Here is a 26562-nt window from a genome sequence, read left to right on the forward strand (position 1 = left end):
GTGGTTCTCGTCTATCAAATCTGAGCTTTGCTTAGTATTTTCTATTGGATTCAAGTCAGGTGATTGGCTGGGCCATTCTACAGCTTGATTTTCTTTCTCTGAAAGCATTTGAGAGTTTCCTCGGCTGTGTTTTGGATAATTGTCTTGCTGAAATGTCCACCCTGGTTTCATCTTCATCCTCCTGCTTATGTAGATGTTGGACTGAAGCTGCTGATATTCATTTACACTGAGGAACGACAAAGGATTGCTGAAGAACTACTGAGAGATTTCAGCTGCTGTCTGGGCTTTCACTGCATTTCTACACATTCCTTTCTTCGTGTGTTCAGTACTTTTTCCCTGCGTCATTTCAGTTTATTACTCATAACTTAATTTACAAACTAATTAGTTTTGTTTTCTATTGTGCGTATGAATTTCTTTAGTTGTTACCAACATCTGGTGAAAATTTCAAGTCAACGGCACCTTTAGAAATTCGTTTTCTGAGAAAAATGGTGACATGTTGAATACTTATTTCCCCACTGCACATAAAGTTATAAATTCATACAAATTATTAGCCCTCCTGTGAAATTTGGATTCCTTTTCAAATATTTTTAAGTGGTTTTTGACAAAGCAAAGACATTTCCTATTATTCCTAGTATGTCCTATTATATTTTTTCTTCTGGAGAAACTTTTATTTCTTTTAGTTTGGCTGTGATACATGTTTTATCCATTGAAAAATAAAACTGCTCAGGTCAATATTATTAAAACTCTTAAAGAATTGTTCCCCTATTGGCTAAAGAACAAACCACTGTTGAGCATTGACTTGCCTAATTAGTTAAGCCTTTAAATGTCACTTTGAAGCTGAATAATAGTATCTTGCAAAATTACTAGTAAAATATTGTGTGCTGTCACCATGACAAAGACGAAATAGATTACTTATTAGAAATTAGTTATTAAAACTGTTGTTTCAAATGTGTGTGTGTGTGGGGGGGGGGGGGGTCTCTGTTAAAAAGCACTCTTGAAATATTTGAAAAATAATAAAAGATTATACAGGAGGGAGAATCATTTAGACTAAGACTCCAATTTTGACAATTGTATATTCATTATACTTTATAAAAGAAAATATAAACACCAACAAAAAAGAAACTGATCCATTATTTAATTTGTGGATGTGTTTGGTGTGAGTGGGTCAAAGACATTTTGGTTTCTGCATCATTTACTAAGCTGACTTCATATACAGTTGAAGTCAGAATGTTTGGCTCCTGTTAAATTTCTTTAATTCTACAATTCCACAATTTCTGCTTAACAGAGAAACGATTTTTTTTCAACACATTTGTAAACATAATAGTTTTAATAACTCATTTCTAATTAATGATTTCTTTTATCTTTGCCATGATGACAGCACATAATATTTTACTAGATATTTTTTAAGATACTAGTTTTCAGCTTAAAGTGACATTTAAAGGCTTAACTAGGTTAATTAGGCAGGTTAGGGTAATTCGGCCAGTCATTGTATAACAGTGGTTTGTTCTGTAGACAATTAAAAGTATATATTGCTTAAGGGTGTTAATAATATTGGGCTTAAAATAGTTAATAAAAATTTTAAAAACTGCTTTTATTCTATTCCCAGCTGGGTCAGTTGTCATTTCTGTGTGGAGTTTGCATGTTCTCTCCGAGTTGGTGTGGGTGTCCTCCGGGTGCTCCGGTTTCCCCCACAGTCCCAAGACATGCGCAATAGTTGAATTGAGTAAACTAAATTGGCCATCGTGAATGTGTGTGAATGAGTGTGTATAGATGTTTCCCAGTACTGGGTTGCAGCTGGAAGGACATCCGCTGTGTAAAACATATGCTGGATAAGTTGGCGGTTCATTCCACTGTGGTGACGCCTGATGAATAAAGGGACTAAGCCAAAGGAAAATGAATAAATCTATTGTTACATTGAAAACACTTTACTGGGTGTCTTCTGTAATGTTAAATCATGGCAAAAATGTATACGAAAGTCATTACGTTTTATTTGTATTAAAATAAATATGCATGAAACAATAAATAAAATTTTTAACTTTGAAAGCAGTCAATCTCTCTCACCCTCTCGCCGCTTGCAGACTCCTGATGAGTTTCTTGATCTTCCACATCTCCACATTTCTGTCCGCCGCACATGGTTCATCTGCCATCTTCAGTCCTTCAAAAGCAGAAAGACATTTTTATACGTTTACGACTAGAATATGATCCAAATATAAACTCAAAATCAATCCTAAATAAAAAAGACAAATAATATAAATAACAGAGTTCAATAGTAATGATGTAGACTACCATAATGGGACATTTATTTAAAGAAATTTCAGTAGGCCAGTTAGACAAAAAAATAAATAAATAAATAAAATTCAACGCAAACTTCTTATTAAACAACATTAAAGTACACAAATCTCATAAATGGTGCAAATTGATTTAAATTTACAAGCAAATACAAATGTAAACTCTATAAATACAGGTTAAAAAGGACTTTACTTCACTTGTTAATCTCCAAGACCTCCTTAATAAGTACCACAAAGTACCAGTGTTACTTTGACTTCTAAACATCCACTCCAGAGGTATTATTATACTTAAGTAAATTGTAATTAAGTACAATTAAGTAAATTGTATTAAATTTAATAGCATAATATATAATAGCAAATGCCAAAGTGCAGCGTTAAAGTAAACGACATCGTTTTCACATCACCAAATAAATGTTAAGCTTATAATGTTATGTACTGTGATTGAAGTAAAGTTGGTTTTATATTAGCACATTCGTAGCACATTTAACTTCTGACATGCTCCCTATATTGTTTCCCATGGTACTTTGAATATTCAGTCTGAAATCACTTGTAATTAACATTAGCACTATTTATTTGACTGAACAATGTTGTACTTTGATAATCATTGGCAGCTAATATGCTAATATTTCATTAGTTAGAATTTTCTAATACTTTTATAAAATTTTTATAATAAAGAAGAAAGTCCGAATGTGTGTATATAAAACCAAATTTACCTCAATATGAATTATTATTATTAAGTTTTAATATGAGAGCTAACGCCGAAGTGCACCGTTAAAGTAAACGACGTCCTTTTCATTTCACCATATAATGGTAACGTTATGTATTGTGTATGTTTGGAATAATTACCTGACTCTCCCTCTCAGGTCCGCCGGTTACGGTCTGTTTTACCCCTTCACATCGCCGCCGGTTCCTGCGGAGGATACACGTGGAAGGAGGAGCTCCGGTGCTTCCTAGATACCTGCATAGAAACCTGATATACAGTAATCATTCCTGCAGGTGGCGGGTTTTTGCTAGAAGGGATACAGCTAGCTCCTCTCTCGATCTCAGACACAGAGGCCCTGCGTTGGTAGTCGAAAATCGAAATTCACCCAAAACAAACGAATATGATTGGCAATGCAAATCTGGATGTGATTAACCGGCGTACTGAGATGGTAAAGTCTACATGGGAAACAGATGGGAACCTACGGGATACAGCAGTGAAAGGATACCGGAAGTTAACGATAGTAATTTATATTATTCATTAAATTGTATTTTAGTAACGTTAATAATACGTTTATTATGTAATAATTCGTATATTTATATCATGTTTTTGTTATTCTGTTGGTCTACGTAGCCTGCATTTTGCAGTATGACTTAAAGTTTTTGTTTGTATATCAGAAAATAATAATAAATATGTATTATTTCAACTTAATAATATTGATAGCTATACTGTGTCATTATAATAATAATCTTCATATTTTATGTTATTTTATATGTGCATTTGTGTAGTCTTACTATTATTACTTCTACTTAATATTACTATTCTATAATAAAAATAAATAAATACTACTAATAAAAAGAAGAATGGCACCCTGCTCTAATCCTGCCTTGTTTTGCGTCTTTCCTGGTAATTTTATTTCTCGTTTATTTATATAACATGCATTATAATCTAAAGTCATGTTCGACAGCACAGAGGACAAAAGACTTTGTTGCAGAAGTGATGTTGTTTCTCCTCTTCTCCTCTTCACCAGCAGAGGGAGACATGTGATCATTGCATAATATTCATCCTTGACTAGTTTCGTAAAATTATGACAACCAAATAAGACATTTTTATATCCTCCTGAAACCCGAAGAATTTGTATATATATATATATATATATATATATATATATATATATATATATATATATATATATATATATATATTTATTTATTTATTTATTTATGTGTTTTTGTTATGACTTAAATTGCATTGCATTAGTTGACTAAATAGTTGTCATTTCAGAACTGAAATGTTGCTTTTTCCCTAGGATCCAAACGAAATGGCTGATTTGAAGGCCAGCAGGCTATGGCTTACATTTATCAAAATTATCAGGGGTGCCCAAACTTTTGCATAAAACTTTTATTTTGGAAACGATTAATTGCGATTCATTTTTGCGCAGCATTAATATTTAGATGATATTGTCTATAATTTCTTCCATTAAATGTTTTCATATAGGCCATTCTAGTGGGACACAATATTAGGAATAGACGTCATCTTGGCCTGAAATGTCAACAATCCTTATATTGAGTGTTTTTCGCTGGTTAACAAAGACTCTTGAGTGTTTCAGGCCTGTTTTCTCTTTTGCAGGCCAAGATAGTCCCAGCTGTGATAATAGTGTTTTAGGCGGATAGTCTTAGTAATTCTCAACTCAGATACTTTAGAACAGCCTGAGCGCGGAGTCTGTCCCACGCTGATGCTTGTGGTTATTTTGGGAAAAGTTGGATGAGTTTTGTGGCGGGTGTGAGGACGTTTGCTCCCGGTGAGAGTCAGGTCAGCTTTTACGGCAGCAGTTATCAGAGGAGGCAGATGGTCAGAGCGCCGTCATTACCGCTGCAGGCCCGCACGCTCATATCTGTGCGTGTGTGTGAGTGTGTGATTGGTGCACCAGCATGAGAATTATTGGGCTATTAAAAGCTGAATGATGTTTTAACTTCATGTCGAATTAAATGCCAACGCCTTTCTTCTGGAAATAGACTTAAAGGGATTCAGCTAACAGAAGGACGAGGGGTCACGCTGGGTCTGTGCTTTGCTGATTGTGCATTTGCATTCATACACTCATTTAAATGTCCCGTGAAGTGCTTTCAAATGTGCATTTTTTTTATTGGATGTTTGATGTAATCTCAACTGAAACATGAAGAGAGGGCGGGGCATAGAATAGCTCCTCCCTTTATTAAAAAACAGCCAATAGCGTTTGGTTTTTCTTGCAGCTCTGCCTGTGAGAGTGGTTGAGCTCAAGTGCATCAAATTAAAGGCAAATAAGAAGGGGGCGGGGCATGTCAGATACTAGAGAGCATTTGATTGGTCAGTAGATTTGATGAGAAACTGTAGTATGAGGTGATGTGAAAAAAATGTTGATTCATACTGCAAGCTTTGGATGTTGATATCAGGTTTATGTCTTCTAAATGTGAATTTTGTCACTGTTTTGGAGCACGGCAGCTAATTGATATCCGTAAAGCTAACATTCTGATACTAATATCTGAAAAAAACTTTATTTTAATTTCACAACACCTTTAAGTATGCAACTTATTCTTAGCAATACAACAGGCATTGCTGTTTGGTTAGCACTGTCACCTCACAGCAAGAAGGTTGCTTGTTTGAGTCCTGTCTGGGCCACTTGGCATTTCTGTGTGGAATTTGCATGTTCTCCCCGTGTTGGCGTGGGTTTCCTCCGGGTGCTCCCGTTTCCCCTACAGTACAAACGCATGCGCTATAGGGGAAGTGAATAAACTAAATGTGTGTATGGGTGTTTCCCAGTACTGGGTTGTGTAAAACATATGCTGGAATAGTTGGCGGTTCATTCTGCTGTGGCGACCCCTGATGTATAAAGGGACCAAGCCGAAGAAAAATGAATGAATGAACTTTCTGAATAATTAAAAAAAATTTAGTTGTCAACTTACTAGTTCTGAGTTACACTGACAAATCAAAGATATTCAATAAAGGAAAATGTATCGTGGTTGTTTTTTTACGTTAAATTTGACTTGAGTATATTAGATTTGAATGACCAAAAATGTTAAGCTACTTAAACTGAAACAAGTTGACCAAAGTTCTGTGTACTTACTTAAATTGAGGAAACTTATTGCCTTGAAAAGAAAAAGAAAAGTAACCAAAACTTTTGGAACAAGTTTGGTTTCCAAACTTACAACTTTTACAACTTTAATGTAAAAAAATATAGTAATATAAACAAATGACCAAAAGTAACAACTATATATAATAAAATATAATACAACTAAATATAAGTCAACTACATTTACAACTATATATAATATATTATTCTACAGCACTTGTAATATTCATTCATTTTCCTTCAGCTTAGTTTCTTTATTTATCAGCGGTTACCACAGTGGAATGAACCGCCAACTTATCCAAAATATGTTTTATACAGTGGATGCCCTTCCAGCTGCAACCCAGTACTGGGAAACACCCATACACACTTATTCACACACTCATACTCTACGACAATATTAGTTTATTCAAATCACCTACAGCGCATGTGTTTGTTTGTTTGTTTGTTTGTTTGTTTGTATACTTTATTGTCCCTCAAGGGGAAATTTTCTGTGGACTCACACAGCACATCAGCAAGTTCTGACATAATAACAATTAAAAATAAGTCAACATGCAAAAGAATTATATGCACTATCGATCAGTGTTCAACAGTCTGTTTGACACTGGACAGTTTGGACTGTGGGGGAAACCAGAGCACCCGGAGGAAACCCACAACAACACGGGGAGAACATGTAAACTCCACACAGAAATGCCACCTGGCCCTGGACTCGAACCATCAACCTTCTTGCTGTGAGGCCACAGTGCTAACCACAGAGCCGCCGTGTCACCCCCAATATTAAAAGATATTGAATCCAACTAATCAGTTTTTTCAGTGCACGCCTACACACTAACACCATCTAACCCTCAGAGCTGGACATATATATATAGCCAGTGATAGATTCTCATTTAGATGTGAAGCGGCTGCAGAGTGAGCTTCGGTATGTCCGAGTCAGCAAGTAAAGCCTGAAAAAGGGAAATACTTGTCTTCAGCTCCTCTACTAAATGACCCCCATGATCGGAGCCATCTTTAACCAGACTCCCTTCTCTGGAGAACAGAGCCAGGCAGGAGCTTTCTCAACAAGAAACACTCGCAATGAACTCAGCCCTCTCCCTTGAGAGCTGACCGAGCGGGTTTCACTGCAAACACACAGCAGACAGTTTGTGCGGGTCGTCCCCTGTAATCAAACCAGGACACGGAGATGCCAAAACTGCAACTTGACTGAGAACCAAGAACGACAAACACGATCACAAACTAGGGCTGCACGATATTGGAAATATTGTATTTTACTGTGATAAACACGGTATGAATACAGTTATGTAGCGGTATGAATACAGTTTCAAAAGATGGTTTGACCATAGCTCTGTTTGACATTTTTTTCTAGGGAGTCTAACAGTATTCAGCTACAGATGTTGAATAATCACAATTAAAAAAAAAATTCGTACATTGCTTTGTCTCGTTTCTAATCAAAATAATTCTTATCAAGTAAAAATCATATTTTTTTTCACCTTAAAGGGCACCTATGGTGAAAAATCTACTTTTCAGGCTGTTTGGACAGACATATGTGCATGTATGGTGTATAGACCGTCATATTGGGGTGAAATAAACACCCAGTCCTTTTTTTTCAATTTAGCAACAAAAAAACGGTGGACTATTTGGAGCTGTTTTCAGATCGACCGCAACTTTACGTCGGAGTGCAGTCCCCCCGCCCACCGAATTGATTGACAGCTGCATGTATTAACATGTCCTGGTAGTCACGTGTATAATCATATCAACAAGACCAGACGTGCACAAAGCAGCCGGGATTAAAAGGTGTGTTCAGTTCGCTAGGATCATCAATCATCATCAAACGTGATCAAGAGTGAGTTTCACATGTTTAAAATGCTTTAAAACAGAGCATGTGTGTAATGAATTACAGCGATATAGCTTAGCTTCACTTCATCAGCACAGCCGCGTGTCAGAACAATTATAAAGGAAGACGCTTCAATCCCGGTTTGTGGATGTTAAATCAGGTTTATTTTGTTCATTAACATAACAGATATTCATACAGCAGTGAGGATTAACCTGTATCCTGTCACATATGCGTGCAAACAGAGTGTGAAGCTAAACGGACGCTCTGTCTGTCTGTGACTCATCGATGGAACTGCACAACTAATACTCATTGGTAAAGTTCTTACTGTAGTATTTCTCACAAATGTTATGTGAGATCAGCTTCCTTTATGTCTGTCTGTTGTCTGTTGTCTGAAGCAAGGCACGCGGGCGGGGAGGACTAGCCTTAAAGGAGCAGTACACCAAAACCGCCACCCAGTACAAAAATGTATAAATAGGACTTTAACAAAAGGTATAATAAAAAATCTGATGGGTGTTAAATTATCTGCCAATCGGGGAAGTAAAATAATCTTGTTTTTGCTTTGTTATGTAGATATTTGGACTAGAAACAAGACAAAAATTCTAAGTAAGATTTTTTTTTTTCATATTAATAATTTAATGTAATTAATCTTTGTTACAGCTCCAAACATCATCTTTTATTGCATTGTGATCTTGACAAATGAGATCACAAACTAGGGCTGCACGATATTGGAAAAATCTGATATTGCAATATTTTCTGCCATAATTATTGCAATATGAATACAGTTTCAAAAGATGGTTTGCAAAGCTCTGTTTGACAGTTTTCTAACATTGTTCAGCTACAGAAGTTGAATAATCATGATGCAAAAAAAGCTTTTCCTTCTCTTCGTCTCGTTTCTAGTAGAGTTATGTTTTATAATTCTCAGATCCAGTAAAAATATTATTTTGTTTTCAACTTAGGTCAAAGTTTTGAGTTTTCCTTAAAACAAGCGTAATTATCTGCCAATGCGGGAAGTAAAATACAATTTTCACTTTGAAATGTAGATATTTTAAATTTTAAGCAAGAATTTTATTTCTGGATGAATAATTAAATGCAATAATCTTTGTTACAGCTCCAAACATAATGTTTTATTGCATTGTGATCTTGACAAATGAGATCACAAACTAGGGCTGCATGATATTGGAAAAATCTGAAATTGCAATATTTTCTGCCATAAATATTGCGATATGAATACAGTTTCAGAAAGATGGCTTGAATAGCTCTATATGACATTTTGTCTGGGGAGTCTAACAGTATTCAGCTACAGAAGTTGAACAATCAGTCGGACGTTTTCATTTTAACATCCAATTTCAAAATCTAAATAACCTTTTAAAAAATCCATTGAAATAAATATCATGCCATTGTTATGCTGTTAATCATCTAATTAACCACACTTATCCTAAATTTCATGCACTGAAAATAAAGAATCACTGTTGTGTAAATATGACAAGATTGTAACGTAATTCACAAGATTAATTCACTTTTATTGGCATTATCTTGTCAATATTACTTGAATGCTGTTTATTGTTCTTATATCAATCAGTCTTAATTAAGTAATCTTGATTAATCTGTAAGTCTAACAGTACTCAGGTACAGAAATTGAATAGTCACAATGCAAAAAAATGCTTTTCTTTCTTTGCTTTTCTTTTAGGGCGGCACGGTGGCTCAGTGGTTAGCACTGTGGCCTCACAGCAAGAAGGTCGCTGGTTCAAGTCCCTTCTGGGCCAGTCGTCATTGTTGTGTGGAGTTCTCCCCATGTTCGCGTGGGTTTCCGCTTTCCCCCACAGTCCAAACACATGCGCTATAGGTGAATTGGATGACCTAAATTGTCCGTAGTGTATGAGTGTGTGTGAAGGTGAGTGTATGAGTGCTTCCCAGTACTGGTTTGCAGTTGGAAGGGCATCCGCTGCGTAAAACATATGCTGGAATAGTTGGCGGTTCATTCCACTGTGGTGACCCCTGATAAATAAAGGACTATGCTGAAGGAAAACGAATGAATGAATGCTGTTCTGGGCTGGTTTGCACACGTGTTTCCAACGCTGCATCATAACAATTAGTAACTTTTTGATTTAGTGGCTAATTCGTATGAATTCGTATGATCTAATTCGTACAATTTAGTACAATTAGCTCATCACCCAATGACGCTTGGGTTTAGGAGTAGGGTTTGGTGCCACGTCTTCTTTTTAAAATCGTACATTTTCGTATGACTGAACTCGAATTCGCCACTAAATTGACCAAACGTAAAATACTTAGGCTGGTGTTTCCAGTCAGACGCCTTAACACATAGGCTATCTGTGCAATAAATAACTAGTAGGGTAACAATTTGCAGTAAAGTTACTGTTTACACTACAAGCCAGTGTGTTTATGACTGCAATATTAAAGTAATATGAGCACACCAAACAGCAGTTTGCAAAATCAAGCAGCAACAGCATGTCTGTTTTTAGTACAGATAAAGTGACTGGTGTAGGCTGCAGAAGCTGTTTTGTAGCAATTATGTAAATGTTGTATTCTGGCATCCGTGCAGTTTTGGCTTTGGTTGTCTGTTTACAGTTTTTACCTACATAATTGTGCGTTTATATTTTGCTATTATGAGTTTTTCTTTGGAAGCAGAACTGTACAAAAAAAGCATGACTTGTGAGATTTAAAGTCACTTTTTGTAAAGCGTCCATATACGCAGCAAGAAGGTCACAGTTTCGAGTCCCAGCTGGGTCAGTTGGCATTTCTGTGTGGAGTTTGCATGTTCTCCCCATGTTGGCGTGGGTTTCCTTCTGGTGCTCCGGTTTCCCCCACAAGTCCAATAACATGCGGTACAGGTGAATTGTGTAAGCAAAATTGTCCGTAGTGTATGTGTGTGAATGAGTGTGTATGGATGTTTCTCAGGGATGGGTTGCAGCTGGGCATTCGCTGTGTAAAACATATGCTGGATAAGTTGGCGATTCATTCCGCTGTGGCAACCCCAGATTAACAAAGGGAGTAAGCTGAAAAGAAAATGAATGAATGAATTACCATTGGGAGGTTTGTTCAATAAAATTTGATTAGACCCTAACAAAATGATACCGCCTGTTATTTGCATCGATGAACTAGGACAATCAGAGAAATATATCGTTTGCATATTAATAACATATATTCCTACATATTTGTAATGCTAATTGTTACAAATGAATGCATGTGAATGGCCATTTTTGCATTCGTGTAAAATGTGTACATATATGTACATAGAGTTGAAGTCAGGGTTATTAGCCGTCCTGAATTATTAGCCCCCCTGTATGTTTTTTCCCCCAATTTCTGTTTCAAGAGTTCACACTTAGATAATGCTCGACTATGATAGCAGGTTTGGCATGCTGTCCCGGGAGAGAACCCTGAGCTCGGAGATAGATGAGCCCGAGGTTCCCGCCTGGTCAATGAGCATTAGGAGGGATACGAGATCAGGTGTTTCCCGATTGCCCCCTTTTTCTATATATGCGTTAAGTGCTTGTGACTGTATTACGATTCACTTATGTACATGTTTTTAGACTGTGGGAGGAAACCGGAGGACCCGGAGAAAACCCACACAAACATAGGGAGAACATGCAAGCTCCATGCAGGGAGTGCCGACTGGCTCAATTAGAACTTGAACCTGTGGCCTTCTTACTGCGAGGCAGCAGTGCTAACCACTGAGCCACCGTGTTGCCCGATCATGAAAGAGGAGGAGGGAGAAGGGAAGGATGGGGGGGTGTCCAAAAACTAAGATAAGGAATGAAGTTTAGGCCAGATATTTATAGTAGTTTTAGAATGATCTGATAGGCTAGCTAATGATTAGCAATGAGGATCAGCTGTAGGCGATCATATCACGTGCTCCTCTCGAAATTAGTTTGTGAAACTTCACTTAATGAAAATAATGAAAGCCATGATGACAGCACATAATATTTGACTCGATTTTTTCAAGATACTAGTATTCAGCTTAAAGTGACATTTAAAGGCTTAACTAGGTTAATTAGGCAAGTTAGGGTAATTAGGTAAGTGATTGTATAACGATGGTTTGTTCTGTAGACAATCCAAAACAAATACTGCTTAAGGGGGCTAATAATATTGACCTTAAAATGGTTTAAAAAATAAAAACTGCTTTTATTTTAGCCAAATAAAACAAAAAAGACTTTCTCCAGAAGAAAAAATATTATAGGAAATACTGTGAAAATTTCCTGAATCTGTTAAACATCATTTTGCGAAATACTTTAAAAAGAAATAAAAATTCCCACATCGTGACTTCAACTGTATATACACATAATACGGGATTTGCATATATTCCCATATATCAGATTTGTATATATTCTATACTGCCACAAATAGAAATCTCTGGCATAATCATCTATTCTGGGATGAAGAAGTGTTTTTCCTCGATGCTCTGACTGTGCACCATCTAGCCTCTTCAGCACTTCTATAAATACCCCTGTAGAGAGGATCCAGGATGCCAGAAAGCAATTGGAGGCATTCCTAAAATACATGCGGTGCCACAACCAGACTCTAGAGGCAACCTTTGCTCAATCGCCTGAAACTAGAAAACCCAGAATTAAAAGTGTGGCCATACATGTTCCAAAGTAAATAAAACAAAAAATAAAGTAGATTTGATGCCTGAGGACTCGACACTTTCAGCAATTCTCCAGGGTTCCCCCCCAAATCTCTGCAGTGCCTGGGAGAAAATAATAATAATAAAAAAGCTTTGCACTGCAAAAACATGCTTTTCTAAGAGTTTTTGTCTTGTTTCCGGTCCAAATATCTAAAAATTCCTAAATCAAAAGCATTTTCTTGACTAGTAAACATATATTCTTGTTTTCACTTCCACAGACATGTTCTATAGACATCTACTTCTATAGTAGAGAAAACAAATACACTACCTGACAGAAGTCTTGTCGTGGATCCCAGTTGTAAGATCAACACATAATAACTTGACTTCTAGTTGATCATTTGGAAAAGTGTCAGAAGGTCGGTTTTTCTGATGAATCATCTATTGAACTGCTTCTCAATCATCACTGCAGAAGACCTGTTGGAACCCGTATGGACCCAAGTTACATTTAAAAACTGAAAGAGTACTGCTGACGATACTAACTTTGCCATCTGAATAAACATATACAAAGAGCATTGATGCACACTTACCAAATCTGTAGATAGGACGATCAACACGAACTGGAACTGCGTCTTTTTTCAATAGTATCTGGATACAGCCTTTATGATGCAAGCTGAGAATGCATCACTCAGCCACAATGTACTCAATGGAGCTAGTGACGTCACTGTGATGGGTAGGATAGGGGTGGGGTTAGGTGAGCGCATTAAAAAGCATTTGATGCAGCTCAGATTGCACTGCACCAGGTCTGCATCCAGACCCCTCTCCTTTTTTCCCAAGAGTTCACACTTAGATATTGTTTGACAAATGTTAGCAGGTTTGGCATGCTGTCCCGGGAGAGAACCCTGAGCTCGGAGATAGTTGAGCCGAGGGTTCCCGCCTGGTCCATAGAGTATGTGAGGGGAGTACGAGATCTGTGGTTCTCGAGAGCTCCCCGTGGTAAAGGAAGAAAGGAGGAGAAGGGGTGGATGGGGGGGTTTCTTCGGAAAACGAAGATAAGAGAGTAGTTCTAGCTAGGCTACTTATAGTGAGTTGGGGTTTATCTGATTGGCTAACTAGTGAGTGTAGATGAGTGGCCAGCTGCAGTCAATCATATCACGTGCTCCTCTCGAAATTAGTTTGTGAAACTTCACTTAACCAGTTAAACTCCGGGGACCCGATACCACGTCATCGACTTTCGCTTTAAGATTTAAAGGGCTAGCATTGCACCAGACCCCCTTAAGTGGTTTCGTTTGAAAGTGTAGAATCTATATTTTATACACATATGCATCACTTTGCTTTTTATTCTACTGTACAAAAGTTATTTACACTTAAATACACAGTATTTTGGAGACCCGAGCTGGGTATTGAACATTGGTTCATTTTCATATTTTTCATATGGTTCATATATGACACATGTACAAGTTATAGCTCAAATGAAAGCTCTTGCCGGTGCTCATACGGTTCTAGCATTCTTCTTACTGAATTATATTCTCATATCAAACAGTTGTCGAATGAATCGCGGTGTTTCCATAGCGCAGAAGTGAAAACAATACATTTATGATCAATAAGCAGCCCCAGATAGCACAGACAGCTGTCATCTCTTACCTTATGCTGTGCGCTTCAGGGCCATTTCTCCTCTGTTTTTGAGGTGATGTGCATAAGTAATCCCTTTATATGTCTGACGTGGTCCAAACACAGTGAATTATGTTTGATCAAACAAAAGAATAGTGAAATATGAAAACAATGATTGGTCCCTGTGGCTTGTATAGCACCTCTCATCAGTTGCAGTACAATAACTTTAGCATAGATTATGGTAGAGACATTTTTCTTTTTACCTATGATTACAGACATGTGCAGGAACCACCAATATTACTTACATCAAGCTAGACCACACAGAACCTAAAAGGTCCACTTTCAAATTTGAGTTTATAAAAAAAATACAAAAAGCGCCTCTTTTTTCAGGTGTTTATTATAACTCAGACAACATATACAGCTATTTTAAACACGTTCAGAAGTGTTTTATGAAAATTCAAAGGGTTTTCTTTAAAATGATACCACATTTTTGCATTTACACCTCTTCATGTGGTTTTGGGAAGCTTTTAAATTTGATTCAAGAGTTCACACTTAGCTGATTATTCATCAAACGCTTGTTTGGCATGCTGTCCCGGGAGAGAGCCCCGAGCTCAAGGGATCCTCAAGCCCGGGGCTTCCTCCCGTTTGCAGAGCGAGAGGGGAGCCTGAGCTCGGTGGATCTCAGAACTCCCCATCTGCAGTATCTAAGGGAACACGAGGAAAGAAGGGGGCTAGACAAAAGCTTGATTGTTATGCATGATGTATATATTTGGATGGTGGGAGGAAACCGGAGAACCCGGGGAAAACCCACGCGGACACGGGGAGAATATACGAACTCCTCACAGAAACACCTACCGACCTGGCAGGACCAGGGCTGGCAGTGTTCTTGCTGTGGGGCTAACAGTGCTAACCACTGGGCCTCCGTGCCACCCAATCTATAGTGAAGGAGGAGAATGGGGAGGAAGGGGGGTTTCTTCCAAACGAAGATAAAGTGGACTGAAAACTGTGGTTATTTATAGTAGCTTATGGCTCATATGATTGGATGATACTGATTAGCTTAATACGAGACCGGCTGTGATAAATCATAAGCATGTGATCCTCTCGAAATTAGTTTATAAATAAACCTCACGTAGGCAAAATCCAGGCAGAAATCCCAAAATAGCACTAGAGTTTCACTGGTTAAAAGAAGACGAGTGGCAAATCCGGATTTCACCATTTCTAAATGTGAAAAGCATCTCAAAATATGTGTTTTGGTGTTTCGTGACCCTTTAAGGTCTTAAACTTCCAAACAGGAACTAAACTCCTGGACTGAGTAAACAGACCCTAAATCAGGGGTGGTCAAGTTTGATCCTGTATCCCCTCCGTCCTGCTGAGTTTTGCTCTGGGCTTGATAAACACTCACCTGCCTGTAGCTTGCTAGTACCCTTTAGAGCACCATCAGCTTATTTTGGTGTGTGTTTTTTAAGGGATGAGTGCAGCTCTGCAGGACTGTGGCCCTCCGGGATCCAACTTGACCACCGCTGCCCTACATCTGAACAAGAGCAGTGCTCATCACGGGAGGTCTGAAGTTCACCAACAACAGAAAGAAAAAGCACTAGGATATTACAGTGCAGCGCTTCTGGCTAAATATTCTGCAGACAGATGAAAGCCAAACCACTGAAGAGGTGCTCTGAAAAACACACTGCAATATCATAACCGCTGTAACAAATGCTGGAAAAATAAATTCTGCAGATGAAAGTAGCTGAAGCAGAAGATGCACGGCACTGAAGTAAACAATAACTGTATATATTCAGTCTTGTATATTGTTATTGATTCAACAAAATGGTCATAAAGGGATGGATATTGGTATAAACAGGTAAGCGGTGGCATTAAAGAAAACACAGTTACTAAGGAGCCAGTGTTGCCAGGGTCAGTTTTTACACATTTTCTAGACAAGTAAAACATGTTGTTTTGTTTTCAGAAATAATAATGGATTTTATAGACGAATTACCAACTTACGTCACACGGGTCCCCAGTTGCAAAAAGAGACCGGCTGCAATAGCAAACATGTCACGTTGTGCAGTATAGGATGCCAGATTCGAAAGTCTAAAAACAGAAAACTTAACTTTTACCGTACACCACTCTACTTTTAACGCCGACTGCAGATGTCTTTGGCTAAAAGGGAGCTGAATGGAGTGAGGACCTAATTAAAAATGCTGGACTCTGCAGTTCTCATGTTATATCAGGTAAGTTCACGCTATGCTGAATCATACACATTACTCGTTTTTGATTGCAGCAATGATTTCAGCAAAAACTGTCACATATGGTTGTAAATACTTGTGACAATACAACTTGTGATGCTCCCTATATCGTTTACCATGGCACTTTGTATATTCGGTCTGAAATAACCTGCAAGTGTGACTTGAAAACAACATTAACACTGTTTATTTGACTGTGAACTATGCTGTACTTTAATAGTCATTGGCTGCTAATATGATTAGCTGTTTAGAGTTTGCAAATAATAATTTTATGAAATTATATTATTAAGGAGAAAGTCCGAATGTGCGAAGATAAAACCAACTTTACCTTTATGTGTAAGTTCACACACCCTGCCGTAAGATCAGGTGTAGTTTGCTGTCAGAATGCAGTCGTTTTGCTTGTTGATGATTAATTACCCAGGCCTTGTACAGCTCCGTCTGCTTTCCTTGTCTTTGGCTAGGCAGAACCTGGGATTTTAGCACTACAGAGTTTTGAATCTGGTAATCATGGAGCATTATTTCTTGCACATGACCACACAGAACATTGTTGGCATCCAAAGACTTGTAGCCCTTTAACTTCTCTCTTGTTAAAACGCTTGGAGCTTCAATGAGATAGTAGTATATTTGAGGCTGGATGCTTGGCCATTTCGCCTTATCCAATATTCATTGGGAGGGTGCTATCGCAAATGGACCTGTCACATGAGCGTCGCTCACTTTAACGTTAATTTTGCCGAATCACTGTGCTTATCACTGGGTGACAAGCTGTTATAATACGCTTAAAGCATTATGTAAATAATATATATAATATGTAATCAATATAGCTTATTTCTAAGACAACATCAAACTCTGTACCGCATCGGATGTCATTCCCTCGCTGTAAATGCTAGCGCTGGCAGTTTTTTTCTGCCACCTCCCTGCGCGCGCATCCTGAATGTTTACAAACATGGTAATTCATCTATTGTTTTAGTGGTTTTTAAGACATTAAATAGGTTTTTCCTTAAAGGGGACCTATTATGTCCTTTTCTACAAGATGTAAAATAAATCTCTGATGTTCCTAGAGTGTGTATGTGACGTTTCAGCTCAAATACCACACAAATAATGCTTTATAACTCTTTAAAACTGCCTTGTTTTGGCTTTGATCCTAGTAGACCCTTTTCGCATGACGTCACGCGGTGTCCAGTTTCACTCCAAGCAGTGTATCATTACACAGAACTCTCTATAGAGAACTCAACTATCAGCTACATATGTACTACAGATACGATTAGATGATGACTACGGCTGTTTTCTGTTGTTTGCATTCAAGGTGAGACGTCTGACATAAAAAAAAATGTACAGATCATCCAGATTTCCACTTGAACTAAGAAAATGTGACTTTAAACAGAGACTATTGCTTTGTGTTGTTGTCTTTACTGCAGATTAAGTTGGTATGCACTTGTCAGTATTTGTCAAATAAAGATTTCAGATGTTTACACGGGTGCTGAACATTTTTTTTTTAACGTCATATTTATTTATGTAATTTTTTTTGTGTCCTGAACAATAAGAAGTAAATACAGTTGTTTACAGCAGACAGCTAATTCACAAACACAGTCATATTATTCACATTCTACTGCTCAGTTCTCTGACATTTTTATAGGTATTTCATTTATGAACATAAAAAAATTATGTCTTTAATATTCAAATTAGGGCGAAGTGGTTAGCTGGTTGGAGCCTTGGCTGGGTCAGTTGGCTTTTCTGTGTGGAGTTTGCATGTTCTCCCCGTGTTTGCGTGGGTTTCCTCTGGGTGCTCTGATTTCCCCCACAGTCCAAAGACGTGCTATAGGTGAATTGGGTTAGCTAAAATTGTCCGTAGGGCGTGTATAGATGTTTGCCAGTGATGGGTTGCAGCTGGAAGGGCATCCGCTGCGTAAAACCAGCCTGATCTCACGAGAAAACGTAAGTATTTTACGTTTTGACAGTTTAGTGGCTAATTTGTACGAATTCATACGAGTTCAGTCGTACGAAATGGTACGATTTTAAAAAGGAGGCGTGGCACCTAACCCCGCCCCTAAACCCAACCGTCATTGGAGGATGAGCAAATCGTACTAAATTGTACGAATTAGATCGTACGAATTCGTACGAATTAGCCACAAAAAAAAAAAGTTACGAATTGCCGTGAGATTGTGTTGGTAAAACCTATGCTGGATAAGTTGGTTGTTCATTACGCTGTGGCGCCCCCAGATTAACAAAGGCACTAAGCCAAAAAGAAAATGAACGAATGATTGAATGATTGAATATTCAATTTAAATGGAAAAAGAATAATGATGTTTTATGTGAATCTTAATAATCAAACAAAACCATCTTTTCAAAAGAGAGCGGAGCTACAAATGCCTATGTGTTATAAAAGTGATTTTTGCATAACAGGTGTCCTTTGAAACAAGTTAGATCATCTGACAGACAGTAGGGTAAGTACAATATTATTTGAAACCCAAAAAACGAAGTTGAACTTCAGCAGGTCATCTTGATCAGGTCTACAGTACATGCCTAAATGCATTGAGCTGCTGTCAATGTGATAACGCTTCAGTTTGGAGGACAGAATCCACAAAGAGTCCTGCTATCTGAACAACACAGCATGAGTGATAAGATACAGAGAAACTGAGTCATTTATACCCGTTTGGTTCTCACAGCTACCACACATATTGGCTGAGTTCACAAAAAAACTCCTGTAAATCGATTTGTGGAGTGGATCTATAATAAACATCTGCAGAAGTGTTCCTACCAACAGATGGCTGCATCGCTACACCGCAGACAGCACCATCTATCTGTGGCACCTTCAGCAGGTGTGTTTCTCTGATACGGCTCTGCTAGAAATGTGTTTCTGTATCATTTTCTGTCTAGCCTGAGCTGACGTGGGCTGAGCTGTTTTTGCAATCAGACCTGGAATCAAAAGCACAATGATACAGATTACCAATGATCATGTGACCTGATGGTGTTTTACACTCTCAAATAATCCTGGGTTGTTGAAACCCAACATTGGGTCAAATTTGAACAGACCCAAGCACTGTTATGAAGTGTCATTAATTTAATAAAAAAAGTTAACCCAATGTTGGACAACATAAGATTTTTTAGTGTAGTGTCCAGACAAATATTAATTATAAAGGAATAATGTATGCATCTGTACTCCATAATCCTAAATAAATATGAATACAGTGCACCTTTATATAAAAAAGTGCAGTTTTATCCACTTTTATACATGTAAATAATCAAATCAAACTTACACTGTACAAAATACTGCGATCCAGACAATTCCTTTATGTTGACCCAACACAAATCAAGTGGACTGAACATAAAACAATTAAGTTGCCTAAAAATCCTTCAAGAATTGTGTTGATCTTATTTTAAACAAGCAAAAAATTTATATACTCACCGGCCACTTTATTAGGTACACTTTACTAGTACAGAGTTGGACCCCCTTTTTCCTTCAGAACTGCCTTAATCCTTTGTGGCATAGATTCAACAAGCTACTGGAAATATTCCTCAGAGATTTTGCTCCATATTGACATGATAGCATCACGCAGTTGCTGCAGATTTGTCAGTTGCACATCCATGATGCGAATCTCCCATCTAAACACATACCAAAGCTGCTCAATTGGATTGAGCTCTGGTGACTGTGGAGGCCATTTGAGTACAGTGAACTCATTGTCATGTTCAAGAAACCAGTCTGAGATGATTCACGCTTTATGACATGGTGTGTTATCTTGCTGGATGTAGCCATCAGAAGATGGAGACACTGTGGTCATAAAGGGATGGACATGGTCAGCAACAATACTCTATAAAGTCTATAATATAGGCTGTGGTGTTGACACGATGCTCAATTGGTACTAATGGACTCAAAGTGTGCTAGGAATATATCCCCCACACCATTACACCACCACCAACAGTCTGAACCATTGATACAAGACAGGATGGATCCATGCGTTCATGTTGTTGATGCCAAATTTCTGACCCTACTGTCCAAATGTCACAGCAGAAATGGACACTCATCAGGCCAGGCAACGTTTTTCCAATCTTCTATTGTCCAGTTTTGGTGAGCCTGTCTGAATTGTAGCCTCAGTTTCCTGTTCTTAGCTGACAGGAGTGGCACCCGGTGTGGTCTTCTGCTGCTGTAGCCCATCCGCCTCAAGGTTGGACGTGTTGTGCATTCAGAGATGCTCTTCAAAGTCACTTGAATCAACTTTCTTCCTCATTCTGATGCTCGGTTTGAACTGCAGCAGATCATCTTGACCATGTATACGTGCCTAAATGCATTGAGTTGCTGCCATGTGATTGGCTGAATAGAATTTTGCGTTAACGAGCAGTTGGACAGGTGTACCTAATAAAGTGGTGAGTGTACTGTATATATATATATATATATATATATATATATATATATATATATATATATATATATATATATATATATACAGTACACTCACCACTTTATATATATAGTTTATATATGTATATCTATATATAGTTTACATTTTGTGATATGTGAACAATAACAAAGTCAAGATTTTCCATAAAATATATATATATTTTAAATCAGTTGCGAGCTGAAGTTCAGTACAGAACACCCACAGTAAATATGAATAATTCATGATTTAGTCAAATATGCTGTTTCTCAATCATGTTCACCTGCACTGAATCGCCACACGTCGCATTCACAGGACAAACATCCCAAAGCAAACGGCAGAAATAAAACGGCTGTTAGCTGAATAAACTCACCATGAAGTATTTGAGACCACCACAACCACAAATGCCGATTTCTCCAAATGATTCAGGTCTAATCTGGTTTGCTCTTCCTCCAGCGTTTCATTGGATGTTATGGGGTGATTTTAGAGGCCTTTTGGGTCCAAACGGGTCCAAGGCAGGATCTCTGGCCAACAGATTTGTTCCAAATGGAAAAGCTTGGTAGCAGATGAGTGTGAGAGGAGTGATAGATGGTTGTGGGGGAGAAACGAGCGCTTTCAGGCCCTGCCAGCAGCTCCTGGCACAGAGGACGCTGGGTAAATGGGCAGAACTGAGGTATGCAAATGCATCTCCAACACATATGACCTCCCTTACTCTTATTAGTGTGCTAAAATAAAGAAATAACTCCCATGATGCAGCAGTTTCAGTGACTTGACTGTCTTTGACAGACATCTGGCCTCATGCGGCTTCATGCGAACACAGTTTCTCAGCCGACTTCAGTGCGAATGTCAACATGACAGGATCAAATGGAGACTAATAGCTGATGTCTGCGGAGAAACTGATGCGATTATGTGTCCACACAGCAGCACCACGGTCCTCTGAGAATTACTGATCAGATCTGATTTCCCATCAGGAAGCACCCTCAGGCTGCCATGGCTACGCTTCAGGCAAAAAGGTTAAAGGTCCGTAACATTTGATCATATATGCAATCGAAGGCTAAATTATAAGCCCTCCTGTGACATCTATGAAATATTTCCCAAGTAATGTTTAACAGAGCAAGGAAAACGTTACAGTATTTCTTTTTTTTTTTTTTCCACCGCAGACCAGGGGCCTCATGTATCAACGCTGAGTACGCACAAAAACTTTGCGTACGGCAGATTTCACGCTCACGTTTAGATTTACTAACAATGAAATTAACGTAAGAATGTGCGTTGGTCCACACCAACTTCATGTCTGGCGTACGTGTATTTCTTGTGTGTGTTTGTTTTATTTCCATTGGTGACACTACAAAGTATCGCACCAACAAAGTATCCTGGCAACTGGTTCTTTCCAAAGGGAACTAGCGGACCGCTCGGGGTTAAGCCAGTCGTCTTTGAGCCGTGCAATGCCAGCTGTATGTGACGGGATCATTCGCATGTCTAGCAGGTATATAAGGTTTCCATACCATACAGTTGACCAGCCAAACCTTAGAGCGCAATTTGCAGCGATCTTTCCCAGTGAAATCTGAGCGATCGACTGCACGCACATTGCTATAAAGGCGCCAACTGAAGACAAATTTGCATATGTGAATCGGAAACATTTCCATTCAATAAATGTGCGAATAACATGTGATGCTCAAATGTGATTGGGCAGCTAAAATGCCGGTGGCGCTGCCTTGATAAGAGCGGAGAGGTGCTGCTATCCATCAGTGTCTCCCACAGACACGGATACTACTCCAGACAGTAAAGTGTCACCCACAATTGAGGCAACTCTCTCCTCAAGGAGTGTTAGTTCAGCATCCCCAACACAATCTCACAGCAATTCGTAACTTTTCGATTTAGTGGCTAATTTGTACGATCTAATTCGTACAACTTAGTACGATTTGCTCATCCCCCAATGACGGTTGGGTTTAGGGGTGGGGTTTGATGCCATGACTCCTTTTTAAAATCGTACAATTTCCCACGACTGAACTCGTACGAATTCGTACGAATTAGCCACTAAATTGACAAAACATAAAATACTTACGTTTTCTCGTGAGATCAGGCTGGCATCCCCTGTTCCCCCGCCTCTTCGGTCCACACTTTGACGGTGCGCCCCTGTTCTTCTCTTAACCTGCACCTTTACATCGGACAATTTCTCTTTTAATTAACTCACAGTGCGATGTTCAGACCCCACTGCGTTAACCGCGTCAGCTAAACTCTCCCACTCTATTTTTTTCTTTTGTTTTTAATTCCGGAGGAGAAACTTGCAAATAACACAGATTTCCTCCAGTCTACCTCCGATAGGAGCACCTCCAATTTACATGATGTGGAGTTTCTCTTCTTGCTTGCTTTTGCCATTGCTTTTGTTTTGCCAAAGTAGTGTCATTACCATATTTATTAGGGGGAGGAGGCAGGGAGGGGTTTTGCACTCATGCACGTGTGCTCAGTTTCATGTTAATTTGGATGTACAAAGAGAAAATGCGTGGGATTCTGTGTACGCAGTGTTTTATACATCTGAATTTTTCACATTCACAGCTTTGTCCATACGCAATGTTTTAGTATGAATTCAACACAAGTCTTCATACATGAGGTTCCTGGAGAATCAATTTTAAATACAGGGGCGGCACAGTGGCTTAGTGGTCAGCACTGTTGCCTCACATCAAGAAGGTCACTGGTTCTAGTCTCAACTGGGCCACTTGGAGTTTGCATGCTCTCCCAGCGTTGGCTAGGGTTTCCTCCATGTGCTCCGGTTTCCCCCACAGTCCATACACATGCACCATTGAAGAATTGAATAAACTAAATTAGTGTATGAGTGTGTGTGTGTGTGTGTGTGTGTGTGTGTGTGTGTGTGTGTGTGTGTGAATGTGAGAGTGGATGGGTGTTTCCCAGTACTGAATTGTGGCTGGAAGGGCATCCGCTGCATACATTCATACTTGAAAACTTCTATCAGTGGATGTGTGAATTTCTCTCTTTCTTCATAAAGCATCATCATCATCATCATCAGTGGTGAGTGGCAGTGACAGACTGAGTATTTCAGGCTTGGTTTGCTCTCGTCCAGCTCTCGGAGGATGTTATTTGTGCTTCAGGTGGATGTGGGTTATTTCAGGGGTGAGAGACGACATCCGCTCGGCTTTCAGGCTTGAGTTCACCATGCTTTCAGACTGATATAATCCCTCCGGGGACTCAGTGAATCAGGTCTTCCAGGAACCTTCAGTCGTGTGACAGACAGACCAGCATGAAATGTTAAGCCTCGGCTCACATAACACACGTTTCAGCCTGGACTCATGTGTGTTTGCAAAATCAGAGGCTCGACATGATCGGACACACTCGCATTCTGTTTGGTCAGATCTATTTATTTATTTAAACATACATGAAAAAAAGAGCTTCCATCAAATATATAGAGACTAGGTGTGCTGCTGGAGCATGAAATATATATTTATATATACCAGCGCTGGGGCTCGTGTGTCTTTTGAATGAAAAATCAAAGAATTCCTGTGCGCCGAAACATAAAAAGCCTTTAATAAATTAGTCTCAGATTATTAAAACTTATGTTCTGTTATAGGGATGTTACGTTTTAATTTCACCACACGAGTAGCTTGAATTTTTTTCAAACAGATTGAACATATCCCTTAATATAAACATCACATTACTGTCTAATAATAAAACATTTCTAGAATAATCTATCAAGAATACTACTAATAATATTGTACTAATAATACTTTGGCGACACGGTGGCACAGTGGTTTGCACTGTCACCTCACAGTAAGCAGGTTGCTGGTTCGAGTCATTTCTGTGTGGAGTTTGCATGTTCTTTTCGTGTTGATGTGGGTTTTCTCCGGGTGCTTCGGTTTCCCCCACAGTCCAAACACATGCACTTTAGGGGAATTGGGTAAGCTAAATTGTCCGGCGTAGTGTATGTGTGTGAATGAGACTGTATGGATGTTTCCCAGTGATGGGTTGCAGCTGGAAGGGCATCCGCTGCGCAAAACATATGCTGGATAAGTTGCCGGTTCATTCCGCGGTGGCAACCCCAGATTAATAAGGGACTAAGCCGAAAACAAAAATCAATGAATGAATAATAATAATACAGTGTTAGGATATGGTACTGTGTAGCTTTTCTGCACCTATTATTTTTATTTTATTCATTTTAATTTAATAAGTTGTGAAATTTCTAACATGGCCAATATCAGATCACTGGAATTTTCATTATTTTAATGATACAACTTTAGATTTAAATGTCAATAATCACAATAAAAATAATTATAAATTGTTATTAAATACACAACCCAGGCTCATTCTGAGAACGTAGTCCCGGGGACATTTCTGGAGACCACAAAATACGTCCCGGGAGTTTTGTATTTTTGCAGTTTGTTTTCACGAATCCGCGAGAGGCCGCTGTGCGCGCTTTTTCCCGCGCCGTTCTCGCGTTAACCCACTAGAGGCCGCTGTCGAACGAACTTCCGCCTGTCTGCCTGGATGACAGAGTGATTGACCATGCCACCGGCCAATCGGCTGACCTCCTCCTTCCCTAAACTCAACCAACGACAATTCACAAAAGCCGTCCAGAAAAAGAAAAGCCCTCGTCTGATTTTTAAATCTGATTTTCGGATTTCGACCACATTCTCACCCTGTGACGAACTTGTTCGCTTCATTTTTTGGATTTTGTTTTTGATCTCTAACCTGATTTCTGGAACCGCTCTTCCCCGGACTCGAACACGGTCGTTGTCGTGGTCAGCCCCTCTCTGCGCCTCGAGTCCGCCAAAATACACGAAGAGCTAACCGGACAAACTGGTTGCAGCGGGAAAGCCCAAAAGGAACGGCGTCACACCGCCCCGTCCCGACACCTTATACATACTTTCCAACAACTCAAATTCCAACGGCTTTCATTTAGTCCATTCTTTTTTTGCTGAATATTATTCAAAACAAACCTAATATTGTATTATCATCTATACAACATACAGTGAATATAAATATTTTCTCCAGTAAATATTATAACAAATAAATAACACGTCTAGTATATCCAGAAGCATCAGAATAATGTAGCTACTAGCTAACAATGTTCATATATCATACTATATACTATACTATACCTGTCTTATCTGCCTCTGAGCTAACTTACCTGAAGTGTCTCTATCAAATGTCCAGTCTGCATCATTCTCATGGTCAATAAAACCCATCTCATCCTCACTTTCATCTGCAGGAAGAGCCAGTTCTGTCCTTTTCTTCTTTCACTTAGCATAGAACATGGTGGTATACTCGCTAATGCACTGTTCCCTGTATTCATATCTATTCAAAAGTAGCATTGCCATTAAAACTAGATTTCATTCATGCAAATGCCATTACATACAACTAATCATCATTATATTACTAGCATTCATGTTGTTATTGTTACAACTTAAAAGTTCACAGCTGACCTTGCTAGCTAGCTAACCCATTGCAATATTGCACGTTCCACTATTGCACAGTGGTGGCATTTGGCAACACATACATTTGATCGATTTACAAGAAACTAATTTGATTAGAAATTTGTTTTGTTGTGAATATGTCATCATAACTTACTGGAGGGGATGTTTCAGACTTTTTTTTTGTGGATCTGACATAATTTAATCCTTTGTTTTTATTGACGTGCATTCAGCAACTCACAAAAAATGCCAGTCTCTCAGAAATTGCACTACAGAAAAACACAGCATGTCATGTGACTTAACCAAAGCACATCATTGGCTAACCTAAGGTCTTCTCTTTCTTTAAGAAACAGTGGCAGGGAAATGAACATAAGTATCATGTTGCCATGTGGTGACACCGTGCAGTAGAGGGATGAGTAGTGCAGT

At 38.7% G+C, this 26562-nt stretch overlaps 1 protein-coding gene across 1 annotated transcript in view; it reads right to left on the bottom strand.

Annotated features, from left to right (window-relative positions):
- etf1a (eukaryotic translation termination factor 1a) overlaps window positions 1-2147 on the bottom strand; it is a 22378-nt gene extending 20231 nt beyond the window's left edge. Inside the window, exon 1 of the mRNA XM_056472361.1 lies at window positions 2062-2147. Within this exon, the coding sequence (XP_056328336.1) occupies window positions 2062-2147 (86 nt within the window). The remainder of the gene's footprint in view (window positions 1-2061) is intronic.
- Between the last annotated feature and the right edge of the window lie 24415 nt (window positions 2148-26562).

The sequence above is a fragment of the Danio aesculapii genome, chromosome 14 (assembly GCF_903798145.1).
Source record: "Danio aesculapii chromosome 14, fDanAes4.1, whole genome shotgun sequence".
NCBI classification, from domain to species: Eukaryota; Metazoa; Chordata; class Actinopteri; order Cypriniformes; family Danionidae; genus Danio; species Danio aesculapii.